At 54.1% G+C, this 27,412-nt stretch overlaps 6 protein-coding genes across 6 annotated transcripts; 2 read left to right on the forward strand and 4 right to left on the reverse strand.

The window, feature by feature from the left end:
* Positions 1 to 2,176: 2,176 nt before the first annotated feature.
* On the reverse strand, positions 2,177 to 2,610 carry B0T26DRAFT_293064 (uncharacterized protein). Its single transcript, XM_060434196.1, has one exon. The coding sequence runs from the start codon at positions 2,452 to 2,454 to the stop codon at positions 2,218 to 2,220; it is 237 nt and encodes a 78-aa protein (XP_060296081.1). The 5' UTR covers positions 2,455 to 2,610; the 3' UTR covers positions 2,177 to 2,217.
* Positions 2,611 to 2,819: 209 nt separating this feature from the next.
* Positions 2,820 to 6,187, reverse strand: B0T26DRAFT_871811 (uncharacterized protein; the record flags this gene model as incomplete). The annotated part of the gene is made up of 8 exons (XM_060447937.1): positions 2,820 to 3,520; positions 3,678 to 3,890; positions 3,950 to 4,125; positions 4,194 to 4,223; positions 4,300 to 4,560; positions 4,630 to 5,043; positions 5,124 to 5,975; positions 6,068 to 6,187. 8 exons carry the CDS (start codon positions 6,185 to 6,187, stop codon positions 3,235 to 3,237), a joined length of 2,352 nt encoding a protein of 783 aa, XP_060296082.1. The 3' UTR covers positions 2,820 to 3,234.
* Positions 6,188 to 8,036: 1,849 nt separating this feature from the next.
* Positions 8,037 to 11,816, forward strand: B0T26DRAFT_675620 (uncharacterized protein; the record flags this gene model as incomplete). Its single annotated transcript, XM_060439860.1, has 7 exons — positions 8,037 to 8,301; positions 8,394 to 9,901; positions 9,947 to 10,627; positions 10,679 to 11,053; positions 11,141 to 11,154; positions 11,294 to 11,599; positions 11,726 to 11,816. 7 exons carry the CDS (start codon positions 8,037 to 8,039, stop codon positions 11,814 to 11,816), a joined length of 3,240 nt encoding a protein of 1,079 aa, XP_060296083.1.
* Positions 11,817 to 14,153: 2,337 nt separating this feature from the next.
* B0T26DRAFT_709413 (uncharacterized protein) lies at positions 14,154 to 16,310 on the reverse strand. The gene has a single exon (XM_060441929.1). The coding sequence runs from the start codon at positions 16,052 to 16,054 to the stop codon at positions 14,399 to 14,401; it is 1,656 nt and encodes a 551-aa protein (XP_060296084.1). The 5' UTR covers positions 16,055 to 16,310; the 3' UTR covers positions 14,154 to 14,398.
* Positions 16,311 to 18,054: 1,744 nt separating this feature from the next.
* B0T26DRAFT_646743 (putative maltose permease) lies at positions 18,055 to 19,723 on the forward strand (the record flags this gene model as incomplete). Its single annotated transcript, XM_060437839.1, has 3 exons — positions 18,055 to 18,300; positions 18,370 to 19,138; positions 19,194 to 19,723. The coding sequence occupies 3 exons, from the start codon at positions 18,055 to 18,057 to the stop codon at positions 19,721 to 19,723; spliced, it is 1,545 nt and encodes a 514-aa protein (XP_060296085.1).
* A 247-nt stretch (positions 19,724 to 19,970) lies between these two features.
* B0T26DRAFT_812205 (uncharacterized protein) lies at positions 19,971 to 20,904 on the reverse strand (the record flags this gene model as incomplete). Its single annotated transcript, XM_060447302.1, has 4 exons — positions 19,971 to 20,138; positions 20,190 to 20,443; positions 20,474 to 20,793; positions 20,868 to 20,904. 4 exons carry the CDS (start codon positions 20,902 to 20,904, stop codon positions 19,979 to 19,981), a joined length of 771 nt encoding a protein of 256 aa, XP_060296086.1. The 3' UTR covers positions 19,971 to 19,978.
* Between the last annotated feature and the right edge of the window lie 6,508 nt (positions 20,905 to 27,412).

Consider the following 27,412-nt stretch of genomic DNA (forward strand, 5'->3'; position numbering starts at 1 on the left):
GGGCTCAAAAGTATATGAGTATATTAACCTTGTTTAACTTAGTCCCAAACGTTCAGGTTCTAGCTAACTGTTAATAGAAGTTATTCAGGGGCTCAGGGGCTCAGGGCAACAGTGTCACGAATCCCTGTTCGTACTGGTTGGGAAGCAGGGCAGGGGTGGCTGGACCCGCCTTGGTTAGTCACGTTAAAGGAGGGGCTTGGACCCACAGTTGCTCTGTTCGGTGGAGAACAGAGCAGAAGGACCCGCATTTGCTCTGCACGGTGGAGTACAGAGCAACAGTTTGGTTGGCTGCTCTGTAGCTCTGTCGGAGAGCAACAGAGCAATGCTCTGTAGCTCTGTCAGAGAGCAACAGAGCAACGCTCCAATTGGCCCAGCTTAGATAGATATATACGATGACCGTGGCACCGGTCTTAGGTAGTTCTTGCTTGGTTCTTCAAGCAAGCAATACACATTCACTGCACTCATACACTTTGAGTGGCATTCCGATTTGACTGTATTACCCGTGCGATAGGAGCTTGCCCTTTGTTCTATCTTCATAATTACCAACCCAGCATCCTGTGGAGCCCGTGCTCCCTTACAGACAGACGACCCTGACAGTCGAGTGGTTTGTAATAAACAGACCTTGAGATGCGTGTCGGCGTCGATCCATACCGGCTTCGAATTAGGGACATTTCTGGTGATATCGTCACGCTGATTCTCGCCTAGCTTCGTCAAGGGAACGATTTATATCGTGATCTTCTCGGTCAGGGCAGAAATAGTGTAGAGAGCAGCGTGTCACGAATCCCTGTGGATTCCCTGTGGTTATGCACAAAGGTGGGGCATGCACTTTTGGCGCGAGCCAATCAGGAGCGTTCCGGGATTCCGAGCTCTGGAGCTCGGGGGCGCGGGACAGGTCCGGCCGGGCGGTGACCCGGACGCGGGACCACGGGACAACGGAACCACTGTTATTGGTTACGTAGATAGATATATACGACGATCGTGTCCACGGTCTTAGATAGTTCTTGCTTGGTTCTTCAAGCAAGCAATACACATTCACTGCACTCATACACTTTGAGTGGCATTCCGATTTGACTGTATTACCCGTGCGATAGGAGCTTGCCCTTTGTTCTATCTTCATAATTACCAACCCCAGCATTCTGTGGAGCCCGTGCTCCCTTACAGACAGACGACCCTGACAGTCAAGTGGTTTGTAATACAGCGCTTTTGCCGTAGCCTGTTGCCGCAGCGAGGACTATATCGTCATGCTGGTAAACTAAACGCTGCACAGCCTGCACCTGGCCAGCGCGAGCCTCTGGAGCGCCTGTGATGCCACAAATGGCTCTGTTTATGCGCTTCTTTTGCTTGCTAGTCGAGGTCCACCAGGGCGGCGAAAACGATGTAGGAAAGCTGGGTTTAGGAAGTGCGTTGTTTGAGAAAGAAAGTTAGGTTCTGAGGATGCCCTCGGCGCAGAGTAAGTGTATAAAGATTCTCACGAAGTTCAGATCAAAATTGAGTGTTTACCAGGCAACTAACAGGCGCGACTAAGCTGTGAAGGGGGTATGTTTTTTGCTTTAAATGTACGAAAATTACAACGCCCTATAAACATGACTCCAAAATAGAGCTGTTAGAAAGCCCTGTCAATTACGAAGCTCCGCAGCTAGCTTGTAGATTCTCACGATGCGGAATGGTGATGTTGTTGCGCGTCAATTGAACCAGTTTTGTTTTGTTGTATGGGGCCTGTGAAGGGGGTCACGGTTCGGATCAAATATTGCACTCAGACGTCTTTCTTGGGCGTTCTTTGTCAATTGTGGCTTAATCATGGGGCGCCACAGCCAATTTTTAGTTGATCCAGCATTCTAATCCATTTTGGTACAAAGGCCCGCCAGGGCCCCTGTCATGGGCGCATGTCCGCGCGTAGCGCGCCCCGCCCAAGAAAGACGGCCTGATTTCTGAGATAGGCTATGTGTTGGAAAGCTGGCCCCAAAGTAGGCCCAAAATCGGTTCAATGTAACAGTCTGATTGTGTGTAAAGTCTTGGGGTAAGTCCTGGGGATCTCCCAGCTGGGGACCCCATTTTACCCTCAAAAAGAGGGGTTTTCCTGGGCTAGGCCCAGAAGGTTGCCTGCATGCGCCTCAATGTCAGACTGCCAGCGATTTCCGGGCTTAGTCAGGACCTCGAAAATCCAACACTATACCCACCTCTCTGAACCTTCCGAATACAAGCACTTTTTGCTCTCAACTAATGCAGCGTTGTACGTGACAGTAGTTGGGTCGGTGACGACCAGCGAATCCCTGGTGCTATATGTTTTTTTGCCTTCCAGCCTGAAGGCAGGCGAAGCCAGCGCATGGCCCGTGTTCCTCTCTCTGCACTAGCGGTTTTTTTTTTCTTTTTTTTAAAGCACAGCCCCTCGGTTAGTGTAGGGGGTCGGCGGACAATCGTCAGCTGAAAGAAGCTCGGGGGGGTGTCGCATCGCATTTATGCCTCAAAAATTGTCCGATACAGATCCAGCAACAATAAACCATGGAGCGAGCCAGACACGTCCTCGTTAGATGTTGCAAAGAAATCCCTCGACGAGGAGGGCTTCTCTCGCTTAAATTACTCGGAGTTAGTTAACGACATGTCAGATATAGAGCTCGAAGACCCGAAGAGCCAGACGATCCGTACCAATTGTGCGGCCGGCCAATTTCACGTTCACGGTGGTAAGAAAGTAGCGTCTTGACCTTCCAACGTTTGGTATTTTCCAAGAAGCAGACTAGGTAGGATCAATGTAGCCTTCGAGGCATCATGTCCTCCTAGAACATAGGCGCCCTCATACTTTCAGTCTCAGCGCTCTTCTGCCTCTGGAACTCGCCTCTAACCCAAAGCCAGCGCTGGTTGCCTCCAAGCTTCTTCGCTATTACCAGTGTCGCTCCAGTGGAAGCCTTGCCGCTTACTCCCACTAAGTAGTAGGCCGGCTCTGAGCCTGAGCCTGGGCCGTCGAGGTAGCGGTAGGTTGGAACCTACCTAACCGCGATAGCCGGCCTCAAAGTCCAGGCAGGCTCCGGGCCAAGACAGACAGGACAGATCCCAGAGCTCAAATTAGTCAGAAAAGTTTAGACACCAATCCAAGATGGCCTCAGCCCTCCTGCTGGCTTCATTGGCGCTTGGATGCCGTGGTTGGTCCAAACATAAGATGCGGGGGGATTGCAGCTCATTTCGGTGTCGCAGCAGCGCCATCTCAACTCCGACTTTCACTGAAGCCGCTTGCGGTAATTATTACCTTACCGGTTGGGCCAAAGAAGTCAGACCGGCGTCGGACAGATGTCGATGGCCATGGAAGCACCTTGGGATGTTTCGGCACCCTTCGAATACGTGAACGGTGGCTGCCGAGGTCCCGCTGTCGACGACGTCGTCGAGGACGTCCTGAGAAGGGAAGAAGAACTGGGCCTTGCGACCTACTAAACTCTTCTTGCCAAGGGATATGTGGGCAGCCCCAATGCTGAATGTCTCTTGGCAAGCACTGGGCCAGGCCTTTTCCCCCGAGGCTGTCTCGGCGTCGTCCCTTGCGGCGCAGAACATCAGAATCTTCTCGCGATCCGCATCCCGGATCGCGTCCACAAGGGCAGACAGTGGTGATCAGTGTGGCCATCCTGTTGCCATGGCCAATATCCCCAGGCACTGTCCACTTGCAGCCATCGGCAGGATATCCGACCACAGACAAAAAGTCACCCGGACCTCCCGAACCATCCCATTCAGGGTCAACACCGTCGTCAATGAGCGCGACCTTGACCAGGCCGCTCTCCTCGGCATCGTTGGTTTCGTTGACTTCGTCGGTATCTGAATCCGAATCCGAATTCGACCCCTGATCTTTTGCATTTTGCGGTTGTAGCTGGCCGGCCAGGCGCTTGACCTTCTCAAGCCACGGGTTCAACCTGGGACAAGTCGTCAGTACGTGACCTACACCTGGTCTGCGCGGGAAAGGGTGGGTTACGGCTGGTCGTTACAGTCTACGCTGCCCGGGTAGGTGGTGCCTCGGGCCGAGGCGCCCTTTGTCTCGACCGACAGCTTGATAAGCGGGGCCTTTCTCTCTGTGGTTTGGTACCACCGAGCAAGCTGTTTCTCAAAACTGTTCACATTATTATCGTTGGCTGCCTTTGTCTCGATGCCCTATCAAGAGCGCTCTTGTGTTAGTAACAGCCTGTAAACATCTGGCAGAGGGTAAGGCCCTTCTTCACCTGTTTGGCATCGAGGTGCACCGTCCGTAGCTGGAATAGATTTTGGATTTAGCCTCCCTCATCCTGCGATTAACGGGTGATGAGGTACGTAGTGATGAATGCAGACCATTTTGAGCGTTTGCAAGCCTCCCTTGTCAGCCCAGCCCGCCAGCACCGCGTTTATACCTGTAGAGTACAGCCACACCTCGACGAGATTGGGCGCTTTGTTGGGCGCCTGGGCTGAAATATTGGGCCGTCTCCAGTCGAGGTAGCGAACCTCTCGGAGCCTGCTAAAGCATGCCTGGACGGTGGCCTCGCTGCAGGGAAAAGAGGGGTTGTCCTCGACGACGAGCTTCAAGATGCGCCCCACCCCCTTCTTCTCGGCCAGCTACTTGAAAAGACCCTCGAGCGCCACGGGTGACTCGTTCCTCTAGCTGAACTGCGCTTCTTGCGTCACTGGCTTCTGGTGTTTTCCCAAGTCGTGGTCGGGTGTCACTCTTAGGTGCACGGACGCCATGGTGGGTAGAAACTTGAAGTTACGGTACTTCTTACGAGTTGACGCCGTCACGCTCCTGTTTGGCTTGAAAATCCGGTACAAGTCATGGCGGTCCGGAGGCGATTCGTCCTTGGCTTGTCCGGGCTCGGGTGCGACTATCGCCGGGAAAAGACACTGGTATGCCACTTCGTAGATTCCGTCGTTAAAAGCCGCCTGCCAAAGAAGCTCTTCCACACACGCCGAGAGTTGAAAAAATCGGAGAAGACCTCTGGCCGACAATCCGCAGTCGTGCTCGCGCTCCCACCAGCAGCCCCAGATGCACCGCCAGCCCCAGGTGGGGGGAGTAGCGAGTTTCCGGTTCGGAGACTTGTCGATCTCGCAATCCCGATGTTAGCTGGCGTTGCATCTGCGGCGGGCCTCGCTTAGTTTCCGGCACTGGGATGATTTTTCTCGACGTCCTTCACACTGGTCGAGACTTTATCGTCCTTTACATTGGTCGAGACTTTATCCAGGTTGATATTCGAGCGCGGGGACGAATTTTGCCTTGCCCTTTGCTGCTGCTTCCGGTCGTTCACTCTCTTGTCAACGTCCTGGCACGCCTGCCGGTAAGCGTCTCGAGCAAGCACGTGGTAGGGGTAAGGCGACTGGCCTGCATTATTAGCTATGCTCGAAGCAGCTGGGCCCTTCTTGAGCAGTGCGCAAAGGATGCTGGCATGTCGTTTCTTGTGGTCATGATACTCCTTGTTGATGTCTAGACAACGCTCGCAGCAGCCCGGGATACGTGTCGGTTCGGCGGTGAGCTCGTGGAAATCAGCCAATGGCGTCCTAAATGCCGGAGTGTCGCGTCGAGGCGCTTGGATCAGAAATCCCCCAAGGGATGCGTCCTCCACGCGGAGTCGGAAGTCGACGGCGTCATGGAGCGGTGTGTTTCCATTTTCCCTGCGTTGCGTAAAAGTCCTGTGGTCGGCCATCTCGATCAAATCATCCACTACCTTGGAAGCTTTGAATCTGTCGTCACCCTTCACTAACGCGAGGTGGAGACACGTTGCCCCATTCTTGTCCGTCTTTGATAAGATCTCGGCTGCTTTGTCCCGACCTAACCGTTCATCTGCGATGCCCGACTTCATCAAGTCGCAGATGAATTCGGTAAAAGCAGTGGGCTTCAACTTTTTCTTTCGGGGTAGTATAGTGTCCATGTTGACGGCTGCGTGAAGTCCCGTCCCTTCGTTGTTGTTTTCTAGACCTGAGAATGCCAGGACGTCCCAATTCCCCGAGTCGGAAATGACCAGCGAGAGGAGATCCTGCCTCTTCCTGGAAGGTACAAGGGAATCATCTCTCCCGGTAACGCTCACCTTTTCGCATTTGATAATGGCAGTGACCAGGGGGCAGTTATCGCTACCTTGATCAAGGGTAGAATGTATTTGGCCCGCCATGTTTTGTCCTTGGTATCGCACTTCCCTTCGACGAGCTGGGCGAGGGCTTCATCCAGGCGGTCGTCAAACGGGTTGTCTTCGCTCATTGTAGGCACCAGTCAGCAGCACTCCTTCCAGTCGTAACCGTGGTCTTTGAGGTTTCTCGAGAGGCGGTTGCTGCCACCCTACCTAGGTCGGGTGCCTTGGGTAGTTTCGCATGCGTTGTGTGGTAATTATCGCGGCCGCTGGGCAATTGAACGAAAAGCTGAGATGCCAGGCCTGCCACGGTGGGTGGAGATGGAAATGGAGATGGAGATGGAAATGGAAACGGAAATGGCCCCGACTTTGGTGCTCCGTCTACCGTACCTGCCGTTTTGGCAGCCCGCCCTCCCATGGTTCGAGCACGCTATTACTAAGCCTGCCCGGACATTGGATGTTCCCTGCCTCGCCTCGCTGGGCTTTGATCTGTGCAAGCAACTTTAGCCGAGTGCGTCAGTCAATTCCTCACCTAATTGATCAACTCAGTCTAATCCGCAAGGTTGGCTCGGTCAGGCATGCTGTGTTACGGTGTAACCATGATAAGGCACAAGCCCAGCCAATAGCGATAGGTTATCACTTGTCCGTTCAGCTCTTCCCACACACTTGCGCTCGCCTTACAAATCGCCCAACACACCGTAACATCCATGGATGGAAGCAGCAGAGGCCGGGCGTGCGGCTCCCGCGCGATCGCCCTGATCCTTATCCTGACCTGCCCTGCCCTGGCCGGTACTGGACTGGGCTGTACTGTACACTAGAATTATAGGTACATTATGTTCTCAACCTCGCCCGGGCCAGAAGCAATCGACAGATAGGCCAGCAAACCTATTCCCCTCTCTGTCCAACTGATCCTAATCGGACCGCAGCGGCAAGATGGATTTCGGAAGGCCTTGATGTTGGCCTCGCGTCATGACAGATACAGGCAGATACTGGACAACACTAGCCTTGCGGTGGGTCTTCAACTTTTCTACTCTTTGGCGTCCCGACATCGCAGCCGTGTCTAAAACTTGTCAGGTCTTCTACGGGACGCCGCATCTCTCCTGGCCTGTTAATGTTCTCCGCAGCCTTCACTCTTGCTATACAGGGCTGCCTGGTAAATGGTTACCCGGCTACGTGGCGAGAATGGCAGATCACTATGACCGTTTAACTAGCGACTTCGGAAGCATGGCTGCTAATGCAGGATTGCAGGTGCTGAGTGTCGGTCAGAAGTCCGCTGCTACATCCGGCACTGAGTCGGCAAGTACCCCTTTCTATGAGCGCCATTCGCTGCGCCATTCGCTGCTGACCTTGGCTCAACGTACGACGGGAAAATCATGGATTACCCACCCGTCTTCGGCCGTATTGGGAATTGGAGGGGAGGCAACGCTTGCAGGCTAACCACCCCGAAAAAAAACAGGACATTGCAGCTCGTACCACGTCTTCATTCAGACCCTGAACTTTGCGGTACGGAAATCACCTTTACAGACCAGCAAGCGACAACAAAGAGACTCAGATTCGGCAAGGTCGGATCATTAATCTAACAATCCAGAGCTTGGAGCGTGGCGAGATGAATCTGGACCTCGCGCCCTTCGTCTCGCCATCGGGGATGGTGTGAGTTTTGATCAACTATGCGAGTCCTTGGAGGACCATTTCGAAGCTCAAAGTCAGCCTGCTGATCACGTCATCCTCCGGTTGGGATCCATGGAGGTTTCTGTTACACGCAGCAGGTCTTGGCCTCGCTGTGCTTGCAATTTCTCGAGCAACGTCCGAGGCTGATTCTCTAGGCACGGCACCTCTACCCAAACCTCAGAGACGCCATAATAGGTGTAGATAAGCGGTAGAAGACACGGGCGCTCTCCAGGTGTCTCAGGAACCTCTTCTTTACCACGAGGCGCCACCCAAGTTTCGTTGGAAATATTGTCCAAGTACACTGACGCAAGCATGGCCTGGGTGCTGCACGTCTTGGCTTGGGCCGCTTTTGCGATTCGCCCGCTGTCGAGTTCAGAGATGGAAGAAGCTCTCGAAATTGCATGTTCTAGGGAAGGCCAAAGTCAGGCTCGCTCGAAGCCGAAGAGAGCCCTGTTGTTGACGTTGGAACTTGCCCTCCCAGGCCTCCAGCGAGTGGCTGACCATGTCGTTTGGGCAGCGCCCGAGCTCTCGTCCTACCTTGAGGGAGCCTGGGCCGACTACTTTGGCGAAGAAGACTGTCCCGACCCTATCTCGCGCGCTCATGCTTTCGCCAATTGGCTCCCCACTTCTCGACTCAGGGGCCCCCCCATGAGACCGCCGATGACGAAGTTTTCAGGCCCCATAGCCTTTCCGGACTTCTGGCGTACGCCACCAAGTACTGGATCGAGCATCAGAGGCGGGTGCCAGCTCCCGTAGAGGGCGACGCGGCTGCCGTCGAGATAACATTCTCTGCTGTATTAGAGACATCGCCCGAGTTCGACGCGGACAGTTTCATCCGATACCTCATCTCCCAACACTGGTCCGCAGACGCTGCTGAGGAAGCAAAAACAAAATTGCAACCAAGCGCCATAAAGAGCGCCTTGGCTGTTTATGCGTTCGATGCTTGCTACATATCATACCGCATGGCGATTCTCCCGATAAGTGCCCAAGATGACCTAGACTGGATACTGTTGGGGATCGTGGGCGCGACTCTTCCCGAGGACAAGTATGTCGAGATCACTGTGAACTCGCCCGGCCTGATCAACGGCATCGCGCAGCCCAGCAGGCTCCAGAGAGCTGTGGCAAGCGCCCCCAGCCACTTGCGCAAGCGTCTACTCGCTAGAATGGAGGAGTTTGGGCCCGGGTTCCTCGATGAAAACTTTGTTGAGGTGCTCCTGACTGCCATCTCATTGGGAAACAGTGAAGCAGTGGCTGAATTAATCAGCTCGGCACCGGGCAGCCCTCTCGGTCATGCTGGGGCGGACGAGCCAGCAGCCCTGGGCTTGGGCTTGGGCACAGCCCTGCAAGTTGCCTGTGAATTCGGCGACGCGGAGGTTTTTGAAAAGGTGTTGGATCGCCAAGGTGTTGGATCGCCAAGGTGCAGAAGCGCTGAAGCTGGAAGCATCCTACTCCTAGAATGCCATCCACGTGCCTGCCAGCATGGCCGTGATGCGCTTGTAGGAGCACTAGCAACGAGGTACCGCAACGCTGCTCTGAATACAGCCGCCTCGGTTGAGCTGAGTCCGTTCCGGGTCGCGTCAGCCCGAGGTCTTCACAAAATCTCCTCTACTCTCGCGGGGCAAGAATTCCCAGCCGACGTCGACGGCGGCCAAGGAAGTATGTCGTCATTACAGATCGCGAGCACTGCCGGCTTCTCGGAAACACTGACCAGCCTGTCCCGTCAAAACTCATGTGGAATGTCGCTCAAACCGCACCAAAACGCCGCAATCGTTCTAGCGATAAAAAGCGGAAGTAACAAAGCTGCTTCGGTCGTCCACAGACGTCTCCGGGTAGCGATCTTCGACAAATACGTTGAGCTCAGCCGCCAAGCGCATGACGCTTCCAACGCTAGAATTGTCAGTGAAGGCGAAGAGGATGACGAGGCACATGCCGAAGATGCCGACGATTCAGATGATGCAAGCGATGCCGGCAGAGGCCCGGTATCAGCCATGCTCAAGGACGTCGAGAAGATCATCAGAGATGCTCTGCTTGCTATTGTAGGCACCCGAAGAATGCCTCTCGACATGTTCGATCTCGTCAGCAGCAACCTGGATGACCCCTCAGAGGCAAAAGACGACCAGAGCCGGACCTTGCTACATCTCGCGGCAAGAATGGGCCGTCTCAAGTTGGTCGAGTCGGTTTACAGCTTCAGCGACCCCATGGACCTAGATAACGAGGGGTAGACCGCGATGCACTACGCCTGCTACCATGGCCACCACAAGGTGGTCAAGTGCTTCTTGGAAAAAGATGAAGTACTCTCGCGCAATCTCGCTGTGCAGAACAAGGAGCTGGCGACGCTGGTGACAGTTGCCGCCATGGGTGGCCACTTCAAGATCCTCGAGCAATTGTTGCCGCGGCTGTCCATTGAGGAGCTCAAAGCCGAGTTCTCGCGGGCGGCGAAACGGAGTCTCGTTAGCCTAACGGACTCGGTGCTCAAAGCAGCCGTAAAAATCGACCCGTCATCCCGGCAGGACTTCGTCCAAGCCAAGGACGATCAGTCCCTTCCCCCGCTCCACCTCGCCGCTTCCAACGACCAGCCTCGGATGATTCAGTTCTTGCTATTGCATCACCACAACCACAACATCAATGACAAGGGCCCTGACACTGCGACTACACCCCTCGGCCGGGCAGCTCAAATATCGGCGGTGGAGTCGATGCGACTCCTTCTCGACGCGGGCGCGTCGACAGATGTCTCTGTAAGACGGGGCAGGTCGATCCTGTCTGAGGCGGTATTCTGGGAGCGGCCGGCAGTCGTCAAGTTGCTTCTCGAGTACGGGGCGTCTACACGCCTGACGGGCAGCTGGAGCCACTACGGGAGTCTCTTTAGGTTTGGCGTTCTGAACTCTTCCCTGGAAGTCGTTCAAGTCTTGCTCGAGCACCTAGAAGGCGCGTAGAAGCTAAGTCCTACCCCGCAGGACATTCCGACGCCCGAAGAGGCCCTGAGAATCACCATTGACGCAATAAATGCCAAAAATTTCATTCTCGCCTTCAAAAGCCTCAAGCGCAATTATCCAAACAAGGTTGGAGAGGTCATGCAAGAGTGCCGGAACAGTCTCGGGAGCATGGTGGAGAGCACCGCTCAATACGGAACTCTCGAAGTTCTTGAGGCCTTGTACGGAATCGCCAGGGATTACGTCGACTTCAATGACACGGGCGGGCCCTACGGCACGGCGCTCCAAGCAGCAGCCCTTGACGAGAGGCCCGTTGGGGCTGAGAAGGTCTGCAAGCTTTTAGCTGGGCTGGACCCCGAAAAGCCCGGATCGACGGCTGGTGGCGACGTGCCGAATAGCGTACTGGGGGACCGCGCTCCACGCGGCGGCTTGGTGCCAAAACCATGATGTGATTACGACACTAACTAACAACAACAACAACAACAGACGAAAGGACCAACGTGACGTGATGGGTCGGTTGCCTTTGCACCTGGCCGCCGTGCAAGGCGAATGGGGGCTGGTGCAAGAGCTTTCAAGCCAAGAGTCGACGCTCTTATCCAAGGACCACTAAGGCCGCAACGCGCTGTACATGGCTTGCAGATGCGGTAAGCTCGAGTTCATTAAGGCTCTGCTCAAGGATGTGGAGACTCGGAAGCAGCTCATTGACATGCCTGATGTTGACGGATGGACCCCGCTTCACTGGGGCTGCCGATCAAGGAACTTTGACCTCGTCACGTACCTCCTCGAGGCAGGCGCCCAAGCCGATATCCCAGCGGCCGTGCCGGATAAATGGCTACCCTATCATGTCGCTGTTGAAAACGACTGGGGGGAAGATGTACCACACAGGATCAAAGCCGCCTACAAAGACAGCAAATCACCTCCCGTAGATGAGTCGTCGGTAAAGGAGTACGTAGGTCGGGATTGTGACTGCTGCCGTTGCGTAAGTTTATGCAATATCTTTTTTTTCACTTAATACGCCTATCTACGTGGTGAGTGATTGGGTTCTAACCAGGCCTACCATGCCTGTCAAAGTGGCTCTCCTACCTGCGAAGACTTTGATCTCTGTGACAAGTGCTGGAGACACGCCGACGTTCTGCACTTTCCAGATAATGTCTTCAGCTGAGAGGTTGTTTATTTGTTGAGCGAGGCTGAGGGGCAAATAAGCGACAAAGGGGACAGTGTGTCCAATATATACTGCGTGCAGTACAGATTAAATACGAGCTCTGAAGCCAAACTCGACCTGGTATGCATATACGTACAAACTGGTGATGAAACGTTCTTTCTCCAAACCACCACAGGTAGTCCATAAATTAAACTCATTAATAATTAACACAAATACGGTAATCGGTAGACTAGTTCATTTGGAGCTACCCTCAGTCACAACCGGGCTTCGTAACTACCGTCGCCGGAAGTGAGGATATGACTTGTGCGGAAGAGATGCCTTCGATCGTCAGTTGCTTTGGGAGAGAGGGAGCGGTGTATATTCTTCTGCCTCCGAAATGGTCCGATTCCTGTAGATTCTAGCTAATTAAGTAGGGAGTCGGGCGTGTTCGCTGCCAATGCTAAGGGTGAAGAAATTCTCCGTTTGTGAGTACGACCGTTTTTTATTTTAATTCTTCTTCTCTTTTAAAAAAGTCTTTCTTTTAAAAAAGAAAAAACATTAAAAAAAAACCACCCCCGGACCCTAACAGGAGGGAAAGAGGGTGCCATTGTGGGAACTACCTGTGACGGCCCGCCTTACGTAGTAGGGATGTCAACGGTTGAAGGCAGCAACGAATGTGGATTTAAAGCTAAGGAAGAGAAAGGAATCTATCGCGGGGTCCGCGCAGGGCGCGGAGAAATAGGTAGTGGTGCTCAGTGCGCACAGGCCACACCCTAAGCACAATGCAGCCAATAGAATCAACCCTGTCACACCATGAGCCCTGTGGCGACCGTGACACTACCAGTCAATTAGAGGATGCAGTCGCACGTCTCGACGGGCCGCACAGCCTCAGTGGCTGGCCAGCGCGCGGGCCGCTATGCGGCACGTGCACAAGGACCCTTCGTGACAGTTACTATAGTGACTAATTTGCGAATGAACTTGTCATTCTAACACCTGCTTTTAGATCTCGAGAACTTCTAGTTTCTAACTTCCCTATTTTAGTAGCGTTTTCCTCCGTAATACATCGAAGCAATGCTACGAGACTGACCCTCTAAAGACCCGTTACACTCAAGATCTCTAGCCCGTTTACACCAGTTTCCTATACATACGGCCACAGATAGTGGAGAACTCGGGATCCCGTCCGCTCTCCCATAGATAAGCCACTAATCGCTAGACTAGTAGTTGGGTGGGTGACCACCAGCGAATCCCTGGTGCTGTATGTTTTCTTGACTTTTTGTTTATTATGCAGTAGAACTTAGTCCTACTTACTCTACTTAATATTTCCTTTTTCCATGTTTTTATTGTTAGAGATGTGGCGCTGGTACGGCTGATCAAGGTGGTCATGTCGCCCACTTTTGGGCCACTTTTGAGCCACAGTGTCAAGTCACATACCTGCATATCCCTTCATATCCCTTCATTCGTTACTTTCAGCCCTGATCCCTTTTTCGGGCTCCCGGACTTCCGAATGCCGTCTTTTTTCTCTCCCTTACCACGGCTGAGTCCCTTGCGTAGTACGACTGAACAGACTGTTGAACCAGGTTTCATTTGTCCTTTTCTTGGAAGCATAAAAGGCCTTCGTTCCTATATTATTAGATTAGATTTAGACAGACAATTCAAGACCCTTCAAGCCACTGTCAACTTTGATCACGGGCCAGACAATTACTATACGTATTATACTAGCCTCGCGGCGCCTCACACTACAGTCTCACGACAAATACAACAAAATAGCCAAGGTTTGAGACGCAGTATGTATTCTGCATGTCCGTCGGCAGTCGGCACTCGGTAGCACAATGTTGCAATCTGGACAACAGGTCCACGGAGCTAGGCCCGGCCTAGGATTGTGGGGGTCTGGATGGCAGGTCGGAGATGACAGGAGACAAGGAGTATCGTGCACAGATTGCGAAAGACAGGTTTTCAACACACAACCAATGTATGCTTAACTAGATGCATTGATAGCTGCAGAACCGTTCTCCCAGAGAGCGTACTGCCAGCCTCTATATAGAACTATGCGTGACCAATCACATTCCCTCCTCCGAGTGCTCAGTGCTCCTCCCGCGCTCAGTCCACTGAGCGCCCGGTACAACCTGAGCACCTGCTCAGTGTGCTCAGTCTGTCTTGGCGGCTGAGCGCACTGAGCGCTGCCTGATTGGCTGCATCCCTGCCCAGTGGCCCTAGCTGTTAGACGGAGCTGAGCGGCGACTGGATTGGCTGCCCGGCTACAGGGTGGGTCGCCCCTCTCTGTCACGCCCGACCAATCCAGTCCCAGCTCCGAGGCGCCTTCTGCACAGCGAGCCAGGATCGTAACACACAAGACTCGAACTTGGTAGAACTGCATGTATGTCATTGCCATACCGACATAATATAGCTCGGTACCTACCTAGTCTAGTAGATATAGTCATAAACCCCCAAATTCTAAATAGATAGCGCCCGGTGAAGATCCGTAATCCTAAATCCCCCTCAAAAAACTCCGCCACATGTACCCTCTCCCAGACACACAAACACATCGTACTATACATATCAACATCAGCGCAAACCCCCCTCGACTAAAAGCAAACATGTAGAAATCACCCCTCCTTCTCCCAATCCTTCTCCACCCGCCACTGGTCTTCGAGCCTCAGCGCCGTCTTCTCGGCAATATCGCAGTCGCGGTGGCCCCACTTCTCGGCGTACACGGCGCGGCCGGCGTCGGTGAGCAGCTCGAACGCGCGCGCGAACCCGGCCGGGTCGTAGTAGAACGGCTCGCCGGCGCCGCCGCGCTGGCTGCGCTGCCACGTGTTGCGCAGCTTGTCGCGGTCGCGGTACTTGTGCCAGCCCATGGCCGTGCCGACGCGGCTGAGGACGGAGAAGTAGGCCAGCGGGTCTGCGGGCATGGGGACTAGGATTGGGTCTGGGGCCGGGGCCGGGGCTGGGGCTGGGGCTGAAGCTGGAGGGGGGTTTCGTTTTGCTACTTCTTTTGCGTCTGGCTTTGGTAGAGGGGTGGTGGAGTTTAGCTTCGCCCGGGCCTCGTCGTCGGCTTTGGCCTTTGCGGCGGCCTCGTCGTCGGCTTTAGTCTTTGAGGCGGCCTTGTCGGCGATGATCTTGGCCTCTCGGTCCGGGGGCAGGGGGTTGGGGTCGGTGAAGGCGGGGGCGACGTGGGGGCTGCGGTACAGGGCCTCGAGGTCGTCCAGCACGCTCGACACGTCGTTAACGATGCCGACGCGGCGGTGGCGCATGGACCAGCCGTCCATGGCCAGCCTGCCGTTCATGTCGCAGTCGGACGTGTAGTAGGGAATCAGCGCGTCCCAGCCGCCGACGGCCTCGACGGCGTCGCGGTTGACCAGCGTTAGGTGGTCGTACTGGTGCCACCGGAACCCCCACCGCTCGCCGCGCCGCTCCACGTCGGCCAGCTCGCGCAGGCAGTTCTCGTATATCGTGCGGTATCCCCGCTCGCGCGCGGCCGGCGCGCCCATGGCGGCCTCCTCGTCGGCGGCGTCGTAGAAGTGCCACTCGCGGTCGCCGGGCCGCTGCTCGCGGTCGGTGCCGTTCTCGAAGGAGAAGACGACGACGTCCTGGTGGCTGTAGAAGTAGTAGGGCGTATCGTACGAGTACGCTAGCGATAGGAAGGCGTTCTGCAGCTGCGAAAAGGTTAGCAGCGTGGGCGTGGGCACCACGTTGACGACGCCGAGCCGGGCCAGGGTGGTGTAGTTGAGGTAGAAGGGGTTCTGCAGCGACAGCTTGCCCTCGCGGTTCTTGCTGTGCACGCCCGTGTTCTCGATCACATAGATGCCCTCGGGCGGCCACCCCGCCGTGATGTACGACACGACGGCCTGCAGCAGCATGGGCCAGTTGCGCGTAAAGCCGATGAAGAGCGGCGGCGGCTTGTCGAAGCCGTACTCGTTGTGCATGCCTACGCGCGGCACGTTGTATTCGGGGATGGGGGGCGGAGCCGCTGTCGACGCCGCGAGCAGCGGAAAGGGGTCGGTTATGGCGGGCGGCCCCCACGTCGGCGTGGGCTTGTACTTGGGCGGAGCATGGCTTGTCGGCGGCCGCCGGTCGACGGGCTTTGGCGTCAAGTCGGGCTTCGGGATGGACTTGGGCAGGTAGCCGTTGATCGAGGCGGGCGTGTACGAGTAGTTGAGGGTAATAAAGATGGAGCCCAGGGCGAAGCATGCGGCGAGGAAGACGTAGCGTCGGCCGCGGCGGCCAAGTCGTGTATTCAGCGGGGGCAGAGCCATCTCCATCACATTCCCAATGGCATTCCCAATGGCATTCCTAGTCGCTTTCCCAATCGCTTTCCCAATCGCATTCCCAGTTGGCGTAGCCGGCGCGCTGTGGCGACTGGCACGCGTGGAGGACGAGGGCGGGTCCCAGCTAGAGGTGCTTATGGCGCTGCCGGGTCATTCGCGAGCCCTCGGCGGTCATGCTTGCCGTCGACGACGTTGGTAGCTCGTCAGACGCGACCGGGAGCTTAAAATCTTTTCCTTGGATGGTGGGTGCTGCTGCGCCACTGAAGGGGCGCCAAGCTGCCAACAACGGATCCTCGGCTAGCGGCTCCATCCTGGCCAGCGGCCCCATCCTAGCCTGCGGCCCCATCCTAGCCTAGAGGCCGCCACGAACAGGGGACCTAAGCGGGCTGCTGACCCCAGGCTAGGCGCCATCGAGCACTAACTCTTTATGTCTAATGGCTGACATGGGAGGCTGTCAAGTTCAACGTCGAAGCTACAGCCGCCAAAAGGGTGCACAAGCCAAAGCAACAAAAGGTTCAAACAGCCAGCAATGGTATTGGTCGCGTTATTAACATGCAGCCCCGCTTTTGGACGCCTCGGGCTCAGATGATGCAATCTGCAGTGACCCGCGGCCCGCGGTGGGAAGGACTGGAGCTGGACAGGCTAGGGCCAGCTTAGTGCACTGTAGCTATCTGCTCCCATTGCTTGGCTTGGACGTTGGGGCCTTGGCCATCCAAGTTGGAGAAATGCAACGTTGCCAAGCGCAGCCATGCCTCGAATCCAATGCACCCCGCCATGCCGTGGAAAGCGTGGAATGGATCCCTCCCTGGATCGTCCGATTAACCTTCTGAGCTGTCTCTGGCACCTATTCAAGCTGGTGCACGGCGCCGGGGTGCCGGTTTTGCGTCCATGCTCTAGGTTTCTTTAGCTGCATAGAGTTACCTTCCGTTTCCAACATCTCTCAGTAAATTGCCGAGCCCCTCCACCGTTGCTGCTGGCTCGCTGGCACGCAGCACAGACACCATCCTCGCTCGGCAGGAGCCAGAGACATGCTGCTGTCAAAGCTGTCAATCTGCAGCCACCTACGCCGCCGTCACGCTTGGCTGTCCGATAGTGGTGTCGCAGCATCCCCCAACCCCCAATCCCCAACCGCCTCTTTGGGAAGGTTCAAGTTACACGGCATGCTCAGTTCAATCCTCAGGCCGTGCAACATGATGTAGTGCATGCGCAGAATACGCACTCTCGCCTACCTTCCAGCTTGTTTCTGCTCTCGATGTTGCACCTCTGCTGTCTGCGTTTCTTGGTCTGCGACTTTGCACCCTGGTCACTCTCCCCATCTTGCGCTTCTTCTTCTCTCTCGAGCGAATCGAATGTGCCGAGAACCCCACACGCTGTCCTACCCGCCGTCTGTTACTACACCACCGACCTGGCCAGTAGCACGACCTGGCGCCTTGATAGCCTGAATTGGAGGGACACCACCTCAATCCAAGTAGGCAATCTACCTTACCCGCGTCGGCGCCAAGCCCTACCACGGTTGCAATCGGATTACTGGGACGGGTTTGATAACGCTAGACTGCCCGGGGCAGGCAGGGAGGCAGGCAGGCTGCTGGTCGACAGTGCGGTGTGGGGAGAGAGAGTGGACGGGGTAGGTAGCTATCTCGGTAGTACCACCGCACTACCTACCTTACCTACCTACTCAACTAGTGCTCCGCTCAATTTCAATTCGCTCGGTTCTCGATAGGTGGTCACACAGGCAAGCAGCCGGGCTGCTCTGCCGGGAAGATAAAATAAAATAAATACGCAATGGCTCCCCACGCCGCGTCGGATCCACGTCCTCCTTCTCGTCGGACACGTTCTCGACCTGGTCCGAGCAGCTCCCCCTTCTGTAGCGAGACGCCGACTTCGACTCGAGCCCGGCAGCAGCAGCAGCAGCAGCAGGCCCGTCGTCGTCCTCCCACGGAACTTTTGCCGCCAGCAACAACACCAACAACACCAACAACACCATGGACCGCAAGATGTCGGACGCGGGCGGCGACTCCAAGCCTGGCGCGGGCGCCATCGAGGTCGCCATGGACGAGGCCGTGCGGTTCGAGCACAACCTCACCTTCTTCCAGGCCTGTAAGCTCTACCCGGCCGCCATCGGCTGGTCCGTGTTTGTGTCGCTCGGCGTCATCATGCTAGCCTTTGACCCGCAACTGCTCGGCAACCTCTACGCCATGCCGCAGTTCCAGCAGGACTTTGGCTATTTGTATGATGGAAACGTAAGCTTCCGTGCCCCTGTCGCCCGCCATGATCAGACCAGATACTGACCCGTTCTCCTCTGCTTCTAGTACATCATCAGCGCGCCGTGGCAGACGGGCCTGTCCATGGGCAACCCGGTGGGGCAGGTGGTTGGGGCGCTGATCGCGGGGTACCCGATGGAGCGGTTCGGGCGCAAGTGGACGTTTGGGGCGTGCGTGGCCATGACGACGGGGCTGGTCTTCATCCAGTTCTTTGCGCGGTCGCTCGAGGTGCTGCTGGCTGGCGAGCTGCTGGGCGGGCTGGTGTTGGGGTGCTACGCCGTCATCGCGCCCGCCTACTCGTCTGAGGTGTGCCCCATGGCCATCCGCGGCGTGCTGACCAGCTACGTCAACCTGTGCTTCGTCATCGGCCAGCTGCTAGGCAACAGCATCTGCGCCGGCACCGCCAAGCTCGGCGACCACTGGGCCTACTCCATCCCCTTCGCCCTGCAGTGGTTCTGGTGCCTCATCATCCTGCCCGGCCTGCTGTGGGTCCCCGAGAGCCCCTGGTGGCTTGTCCGCAAGGGCCGTATCGCCGACGCCGAGGCCGTCCTGCGACGCCTGGCCTCGACCAAAGTCGACATCCGCCAGACCCTGGCCGTCATCATCGAGACGGACCGCCTCGAGCAGGAGCTTGAGATGGGCAGCACGTACTGGGACTGCTTCAAGGGCGTCAACCTCCGCCGCACCGAGATCTCGGTTGGTGTGTACTGCACCCAGGTCCTGAGTGGCATCTACCTGATCAACTACGGCACCTACTTCTTCAACCTCGCCGGCCTGCCCACCGAAGAGGCGTTTGACATGGGCATTGGGTTCCTTGGTAAGTCCCAAAGAATTTTGTCTCGGATGGAAACAGACTGACTGGTTATCCACAGCCGTCGGCTTCCTCGGCACCGTCATCTCGTGGCCGCTGATCGTGCGGTACGGACGGCGGACCATCTACAACACAGGGCTGTTCGTGCTGGTGGTGATGCAGCTCGTCATCGGGATCCTCGACTGCATCCCCGGGCGGCCAGACAACGTCATCTGGGCGCAGTCGTCGCTGATGCTGGTGTGGAACTTTTTCTACGACCTGTCCATCGGGCCCGTGTGCTTCACCATCATCTCCGAGGCCAGCGCGACACGCGTGCGCTCCAAGAGCATCGCCGTCGCCACCGCCGCCCAGGGCGCCCTCGGCTGCGTCATGACCGTCGCCATCCCCTACATGATCAACCCCGACCAGGCCAACATGCAGGGCAAGCTGGGCTTCTTCTTTGGCGGCCTGGCTGCGATTTGTTTTGTGTGGGCATATTTCAGGGTTCCCGAGACCAAGGGCCGCACGTTTGAGGAGCTGGATCTGTTGTTTGAGCGCAAGGTGCCCACGCGCCAGTTCGGGGCCTATGTCATTGAGTCTGAGGGCCATTGAGGTGGCTGGGGCGTGTGGAGTGGGAGGGTTGGATGGTGTGCGTGGAGGGCGACATATAAATTGCCAGGTCTTTAGTTTTGTCGTTAATTCATCCAATATTCTGTTGTATGCGTCACAGGTTTTAAAACAGAAAAACCCTAACAGCAACAAATAAAGTCCAACTGTCATGAATGGTGCAAGCAAGTGCCCACTAACTCGATGATGCCGTCTGCATCTGATTCACGCCGTCGGCCAGCTGCTGAAAACAGAGCCCCATCAATTCTCACAATTGTACTCGATACACTTTGTCGCAAATTCGAGACTTTTAGTGCTGCATCCATCGCTAAGCGTAAGTACGTCCCAGCCCTTGGCATATGCATCTTGCATCGTAGACTGGAAACATTGGTCGGTATTGCCGCCAACAAACGGCAGCGTCCTGATGCCGCGATCCCGCAAGACCCCCTCGATGTCTGTCCCACCTCAGAACCCGGACAGGCGGTTCTTGTGGAACCGCATGTCCTGCGGCTCAGCCGATTCCATCAGCGCTGGATAGAACGCCGTATTCCACTGATGGCGCGTCATCACTCGGCCGGCCTCGATCTCGGTGCCATCTTCAAGCTTCAACTTACCCATGTTGTCGCCCAGCGCGCCGAGGTCTCTTGACCCACCGTCTTCGAAGTTCGAATCCAGCCCGAATTGATAGCCCCTTGCGATGCTAGGCGGCATCTCTTCCACATCTTTCTCGCTAAGACCTCAGCCAAGCCAGACGACCGGTATCTCAGCCTTTCGGCAGGCGGGTATGACGGTGTCTAAAAGCCTGTCGACCACCTTCAGTCCCAAACTGTCGCGCGGGCGACCGAGGAGAGGGGATATGAAGTAGTTTTGCAAGTCAACAACTAGCGCCGTTTTAGCCGGATCGATCGTCGCATTTTCTTTAGTCGTGGCCAGAGAGATTCTTGGGAGAATGCAGGGAGAGTCCGTCGTTGGCGGATGCGTGGGGTCAAACCCATCATTTTTGGACCACAGCCAAAAGATCTTGCTGCTGCCGATGACATTATTTCTAGCATCTTGGCGAGATGAGGCGGGCGATACTAAAATAGTAGTAGTAGTCGGATCGAAGTGAGCTTGAAGGTTGGAGAAGGGAAAAGTAGCATGCACCCTTTACTAGGGGACGGGGCAAGGCGAGCAATCAGGGCACGCATTTTGAAGGGGAGAAGGACCTCCCGAGCCAAGTGCGGGCAAGAAGCTGAGGGGACCTTATTGCCTGCAGTGTGCTGCGAGATGCCAGCACACAAGTGCTGCACGATAGGGCACCAAATTTCAACGTCTGTGCGTGCGCCTTCAGTTGTATAACGGGAGCCAAGAAGTCTTGCGCCACTTACACGCTAAAATAAGCCACCAACGCCTTAGTTGGCCCTCATACCCCTTCCCTTCCACGATGAATTTCTTCGCCGACTTTTATCCTTTTACAACTTTAAAACCACAGCATGGTCGGCATTTTGAAGAGCTTCAATTGCGAGCTTTGAGAAGCAAAAGGGCCTAAATTTGGGCTCTCCACGTCTTCGGAGCTATGAGTAAGACCATCTCGGCCCAAATGGGGTTCGGGAAATCCACCGTCAACCGCACCATACAGAGGGTTACCCAAAACCTAGCTAATGGCGATGAAATCCCGTTCATTTAGAAACCTGACTGCCTATAGCCTGCCGTCAAGAGTGGCCGTACGAAAGTGGGTGTGTGAGGATGGTTTATGGGGCCGGAATAAAGGGCCCATTATTGTCCTCCCTCAGGGGACTCGTCTCGGTCTCAATAAGTAGGAATATCCGATCAGGTCTTCATTTCCTACTTTCTTGCTTTCTACAATAAGATGGAGGAAAAATACGGTCACGGCGTGCAATTGTAGGAGGCTGGAGCTTCCTATCACCATAACGGCACAGGATTAAAAACGTGGTGTAGATGGCGTAGGCCATACGGGAAACCTGGGACTAGATAACCCCCGAGTGGATGATGAAATTGGTTAATATAATGCCCAAAAGGATGTATTAACTCAAAAAGTGAATGAACGGGCCAATTGAGTATTAAATTAAAATCATTTTAGTATATTTTGCTTGTATTTTGGGCTTCATTTGATAGAGTTGTGGTATTTTCAATTCAAACTGTGTGTGTAAGTGGGTGGCGCATGACTTTTTGGGTCCCATTGTGCATGGTCTGGTTGGGCGAACGAAGGTAGGATGCGAATGAATTTTGTCGAAATTTGTAACCAACAGGTACCTGTTTGCGAGTGGCGATCGGTGCTCCCATTCAGTAGTCGGATACTAAAATAAGTAGTCGGATACTAAAATAAGACAAAAGCTGCAAGCAAATTAGAAAGAACTCCGCCCCGAAACCACGCGCCGAAAATATTAACAAAGACAACCTAGAATGGGGTTGGTTTCGGGCCGAGACCTGAGCGAGACTATATGCTCAGGGAATATTACACTGCTACAGCAACTCAATCCGTATTTGGCGAGGTAAGCTACCACCTACCCAAGTGTAGCATATTGCACCTACTCTTTTCCCTCTTACCTTCCGTCAAGAGTTAGAACGCGCAGTAAATCGAGTAACAGAGCTACGATACTGAACAGGCCCTGTCCAAGAATCAGGCCTGTTTCAGTGCAGATCAAACCGAAGTACGCAACTCCCGTATAACTTTTTCCTAGGATGTGCGATCGTCAACTGCACAGGTTCAGTTCGATGTCGTCTTGGGCCTCGGTGTCAGATCGCTGTGCTCCCTTTTGCTTTCATGTTATGAAAAGCGCGACGCGCACCGTTGCGTGGTTGCCTAGAAGCGGAGAAACAGGTTTTACGTGAAAGCCACTTGTTCGCAAGGCACAAGTTGATGAGCAAGACGGTGCAGCACTCTTTTTTTTTAGTTCAGCCTCAAGGTTAGTTAGGCCTACTAAATCTCTAATATCAACGTTATACGTGAGAGGGGGCTAAATTTAATAGGCCGATTCACTAAACCGCGGCGCAAAATCAGCGTTGGGGCTTCTAAATTTGACCTTAATAACCTACCCAGAGGGTGGCTTGTTGACGACCTCCATTGTTCACCCTTGTCACTTGGGCATTCAAAATTTCTCATTCTTGTTACACCTAGACCTACATGGCACGCTGATTTCCAGCGCGGCACCACCACTCCCCGCTGTCCCGAGCCTGACTGGATTGCCTCCCACGTTCTAACCCCTCCAGACTACAAGCTCCCGAGACGGACAGCACATACTTTGCTATCACCCTTTCTATGAAGAAGACAGCCAATACCGAGGTCCACCAGGCTCTCGAGAGAAAGGAGACGAAGGATTCGCTGTTGCTACCTACCTGCCCCGCTCAGTGAGCACTCGGAGACTCTTTGAGGCAATCAGAACAGCATGGAGTTTAAAAGGCCGGGCAAAGTCAGGCTGGTTCACTATGTCGGGGAAGCCTCAGAGCATGGCGTTGAGTGCGTAGCCAGACCAAAAGAGACGTGCTAGAAATGAACTCATACTCGGGTAGTTTTGTTATCATTCCAGGAGTGTGGAACGAGAGAGAGTGTCCTTGGTGTCGAAGACGAGACCACGATAGAGTATGTGCGAAACCACTGGTGGCCTCAGATACGCCTACTACACCTTAGAAAGTACGCCGAGTTGACTTTGGGCAGGTCGGGACGCATCTGGTGCGCGATGGGCCACATCCGTAATGCACAGAAACGGTACGAAGAAGCCCTGGTATACCACGAACGCGCCGTCAGGAACACCAAGGCCACCGTCAGCGACACACACCACTTTTCAGGAGACTTTTTTCTACAGTCTCGCAGAAGACTTGATACGACGCGGGGATAACACAAGAGCAATGCAAGTAACTATTTTATGCGTATCCCCTGGCAGAGCTAGTTAAGGTACTGACGCGAATAGATTCTCAGAGATGCTAGATAGCGCTAGTCACGCATTCACGGTAGTGCAAGGCAGAGAAGCGTAGGCGGCGCTCGCTTTCTGGAAAAAAGGAAGCTTACCGAGAGACACCGGAGACGAAACAGCCGACACGGGGCTCTTTCAGAAAGCGATGCAGCTTCGGTGAGAGCTAGTGCCTGCGGACAAACGCTCAGTGACGGGGCTTACAGATGAGGACTGGACAAAGTTAATCATTTACTGGTCAAGGTAAAGAGCAGCAGGTTCAAGGATCGGAAGCTAGGAACTTCCCAAGGCTTCAAGTATAAGCTTTTCAGGCTGGGCCCAAGAGTGGATCCCGCTGTTAGAACAAAAGTTGCCACCATCTAGAGCAGAAACAAAAATGGCGCCCCAATCAAATGGAGATCAAAATCCATGTTGGGGCTCTAGGCTGGAAGTCCAGGGACGATTTGCTGGTCTAGGCTAGGCCTCCCTTGCCCCGTGTCTAATAGCACAGCACCGATATTCTGGTGCTTTTTTTCTCACAAGAAAGAGAAGCCCGTCATGACTTGTGATGTGATTGTATAAATTTACTAACCCCGATTTGGCCGCGCCAAACATTTGGCCCGGGCGCCGCGCGCACTCACACAACGCAACGCATTACATTTGAAGTTGTAGAAAAGGGTCAAATCAACTAATTACAATACAACTTTCGACTTCATCCTCATATTCCGAGCTCTCTGGTTCGTCAAAACTGTCAATATTGCGCCCCACTGCCCTCTACGCCTTGAGGATGTATTCAATCGTTAAAAACTTGGAATTTGGGCTCAATTCCACCTTCTTCTTACCACCCTTCTTATTCTCAATTTCGGCCTTAAGAGCTTCATTTTCGCGTCGCAGCTTAGCCAATTCGAAATCCTTCACGCTAGATGCCTTCTCGACCTTCCTGAACAGCGTACGGTGTGTACGGCGAGCCGCCGAATATATATTCAATTTCGCCAGGGAGACCGTAAGGTCTGTAACCATTTGGGGAGTCTTCCAGACGCTGTTTTCATCAGATACCTATTGCTACAGGTAGGCTAATGACCTACTTCCTCTAGGGCACATGAAGCTATATTCGTTGTGCCTTTATTCCTGTTTTCTGACAGCAATTTACTTCTCAAGGGCTTTTTATTACAAACCACTCGACTGTTAGGGTCGTCTGTCTGTAAGGGAGCACGGGCTCCACAGAATGCTGGGGTTGGTAATTATGAAGATAGAACAAAGGGCAAGCTCCTATCGCACGGGTAATACAGTCAAATCGGAATGCCACTCAAAGTGTATGAGTGCAGTGAATGTGTATTGCTTGCTTGAAGAACCAAGCAAGAACTATCTAAGACCGTGGCTACGGTCGTCGTATATATCTATCTAAGGCGGACCAATCAGAGCGTTGGTCCTGGGTGATCAGTGCGATCAGTTCCCACTGATCGCCCTGATCATACTGATCGCGCTGACCGCCACGCTATTGGCTGCACTCCCGTGAAGCGGGGAACTACCCCGCTTCCTTGCGCCAGCCAATAACGGGAGGCTCCGTGCAGCCTCCTGCGAGCCTGAACCAGGATCGTAACACTATTTTGTTGTCAGTCCACCCCTTTTCTGTAGTAACAAAGCGCCAATTGCAGATCTTCTGCATCTCCTGTTTAAACCAGGATGTTTGAAGGTCTTTTCCTTCAAAAATAATGCCTGGATCAAGGGCAAGACCCCCGGCACTAATGCATTCGATTATGGTGGACCAGCCACGGCCTTAGTCGCTTTTTAGGTATGCTTTCTTCGTCTCTGAGGTTCCTAGGACTAATGAATCAAGCCTTGTATAGTATGAGTAATAGATGGTATATAATAGATGTTATATTCTTACCAAAGCCTGCCATAATGCCGGCCTTATCGACGTTGAAGGTGAACTCCGGCCTGATCCAGTTGTATTCTTTCTCCCTGATATCAAAATACCAGTTGACGGCTTTGGGAGTGAACCCGTTAAAACGAGCGGCTTCCATTCTCTTGCCTACTTTGGCTTGGATGTCGAGATGTCGGGCTTTGAAGCTGAAAATCTAGTTCTTTCCTACAGGGTCTGGTTCCCCTGCAAGTTGACAGAGCTTTGTAGCTATACTAGCTACTGTTGAGTAGCTTGGTGCAAAGCCCAGTCTTTCCTGGTTGACGATCCACTCAATTAGTCGCTTTTCTTGAGGCTCTGTGAGCCTCCGTTGTTCCTGTAAAACCTCTTCTCTGGTAGGACGCCGTTGAGCCGCCTATTGAGCGTTGTATAGGGAACTCCATGCTTGTAAGCCAATTGACGAATAGAAAGCTTGTTGTCAGTGACGTCTAGGAACGCATTGACCATAGTATCTTCAGTATATTGAGACATCGTGATTGTACAAGAAGTTATTTACACTCAAAGGTAGGGGGGAAAAATGTAAGGAAGCTAATTTGGAGTCAATTTCGAGTTCATTCGCAGCAATGCAGCGAAAAAAGGAGGGCCTTTAGGGTGACAAATCCACATTCAAATTAAGCTACATGCAATTATCTAACTAGTTCAATTCTCTACTTATGAATAGCTTCACAATTGACTACGTTGTGGTTGTTCAAATATTTGGTGTTTTGGTGTAAAAAGGTGATCCGCTGCTAGGGTGATCCGTTGGGGGGTGGGGTATGGTATTTGATCTATACAAGGCCATATTTGAAGCCAAAAAAAATGCCAATTGAGTTGATTTGTGTAATTGAATTGATTTGACCCGGCACTGAAGAATATTAATCCGGCACGGGTAAACATTGGAAGACCAAAAATCTGCGCGCCGGGACGCCGGAAGCCAGTGATGCCCAAGACCATGCTTCAAAAGACCGAATTCTGCAGCCAATTCAACAGGCAGAGCAGCTTGTTGATGGTACCGCTATGAAGTGCTTGTCTTTGAAGCCAAATTACTAATTTGGCCACACCGAATAGCCTCTCGCAGTCGGCTGCATCGCCGGGATCGAGAGGATGTCAAAGGCCATGCGCGCAAGGCGTGGAAAGTCGTCTTTCCTGTCAACCCACCAAGCCAGTATATCATAAACGGGTTTGACGACTTCCTGAAGGTATTCATGAAGCTGTGAGCGGTCGGTAGCGGGCTCAACGTAGTAGCCATGACCCGTGAGGTATTCCCTGGAGCGGTCGGGGTTACCGGCTTGTGCTGCGGCAGGGACTTCGATGTGGGGGTAATGCGAGTCGAAGAACGCAGTGACTGGGGCTATAACACTGACGCCCTGTTCCCCCGGAAGATACAAATTAATCCACCTCTTCCTGTGCCCGGGGGCATTATGGAGCCTGCCCGGGAGCGGCGAGGGGTGTAGACAGGGTGTCGAGATCTACCGCCTTGAGGGTAACAAGCTGGCTCGCGAGCGTCGGTACAGCCTCATTCCCGGGGGCGGCGGCGATGCCGAAAATAGGAAAGGCCGGGGCGGCATTCGAGCTTGGCGAGCAGAGGGAGTGTCGGGAATGCTTGATATCGTATTGATCAGCCAGAATCGTTGCAACTGTGCAAGAAAGTGAGCATCGCAGAGCCTAGGCCGATTTTTACAGGAATGGAAGACCACCATGCAAATGCAGAGTTTTCGCTGTAAAAACACACTTTTCCATGGCGCCGAACCTACCGGGAAGCGCCGCATGCGAGGGCCTCTCAGGAAAATGTAGCCTTTTAGCCTTGAAAATCTAGATTTTCATGGCGACGGAACTTGCCGGGATGCCCTCAATCCGGGAAAAATTAGCCCCAAACAATGCCCCACTTTTGGTAAATATACACAAAGC

The sequence above is a fragment of the Lasiosphaeria miniovina genome (genome assembly GCF_030549165.1).
Source record: "Lasiosphaeria miniovina strain SMH2392-1A chromosome Unknown B0T26scaffold_4, whole genome shotgun sequence".
Classification (NCBI taxonomy): domain Eukaryota; kingdom Fungi; phylum Ascomycota; class Sordariomycetes; order Sordariales; family Lasiosphaeriaceae; genus Lasiosphaeria; species Lasiosphaeria miniovina.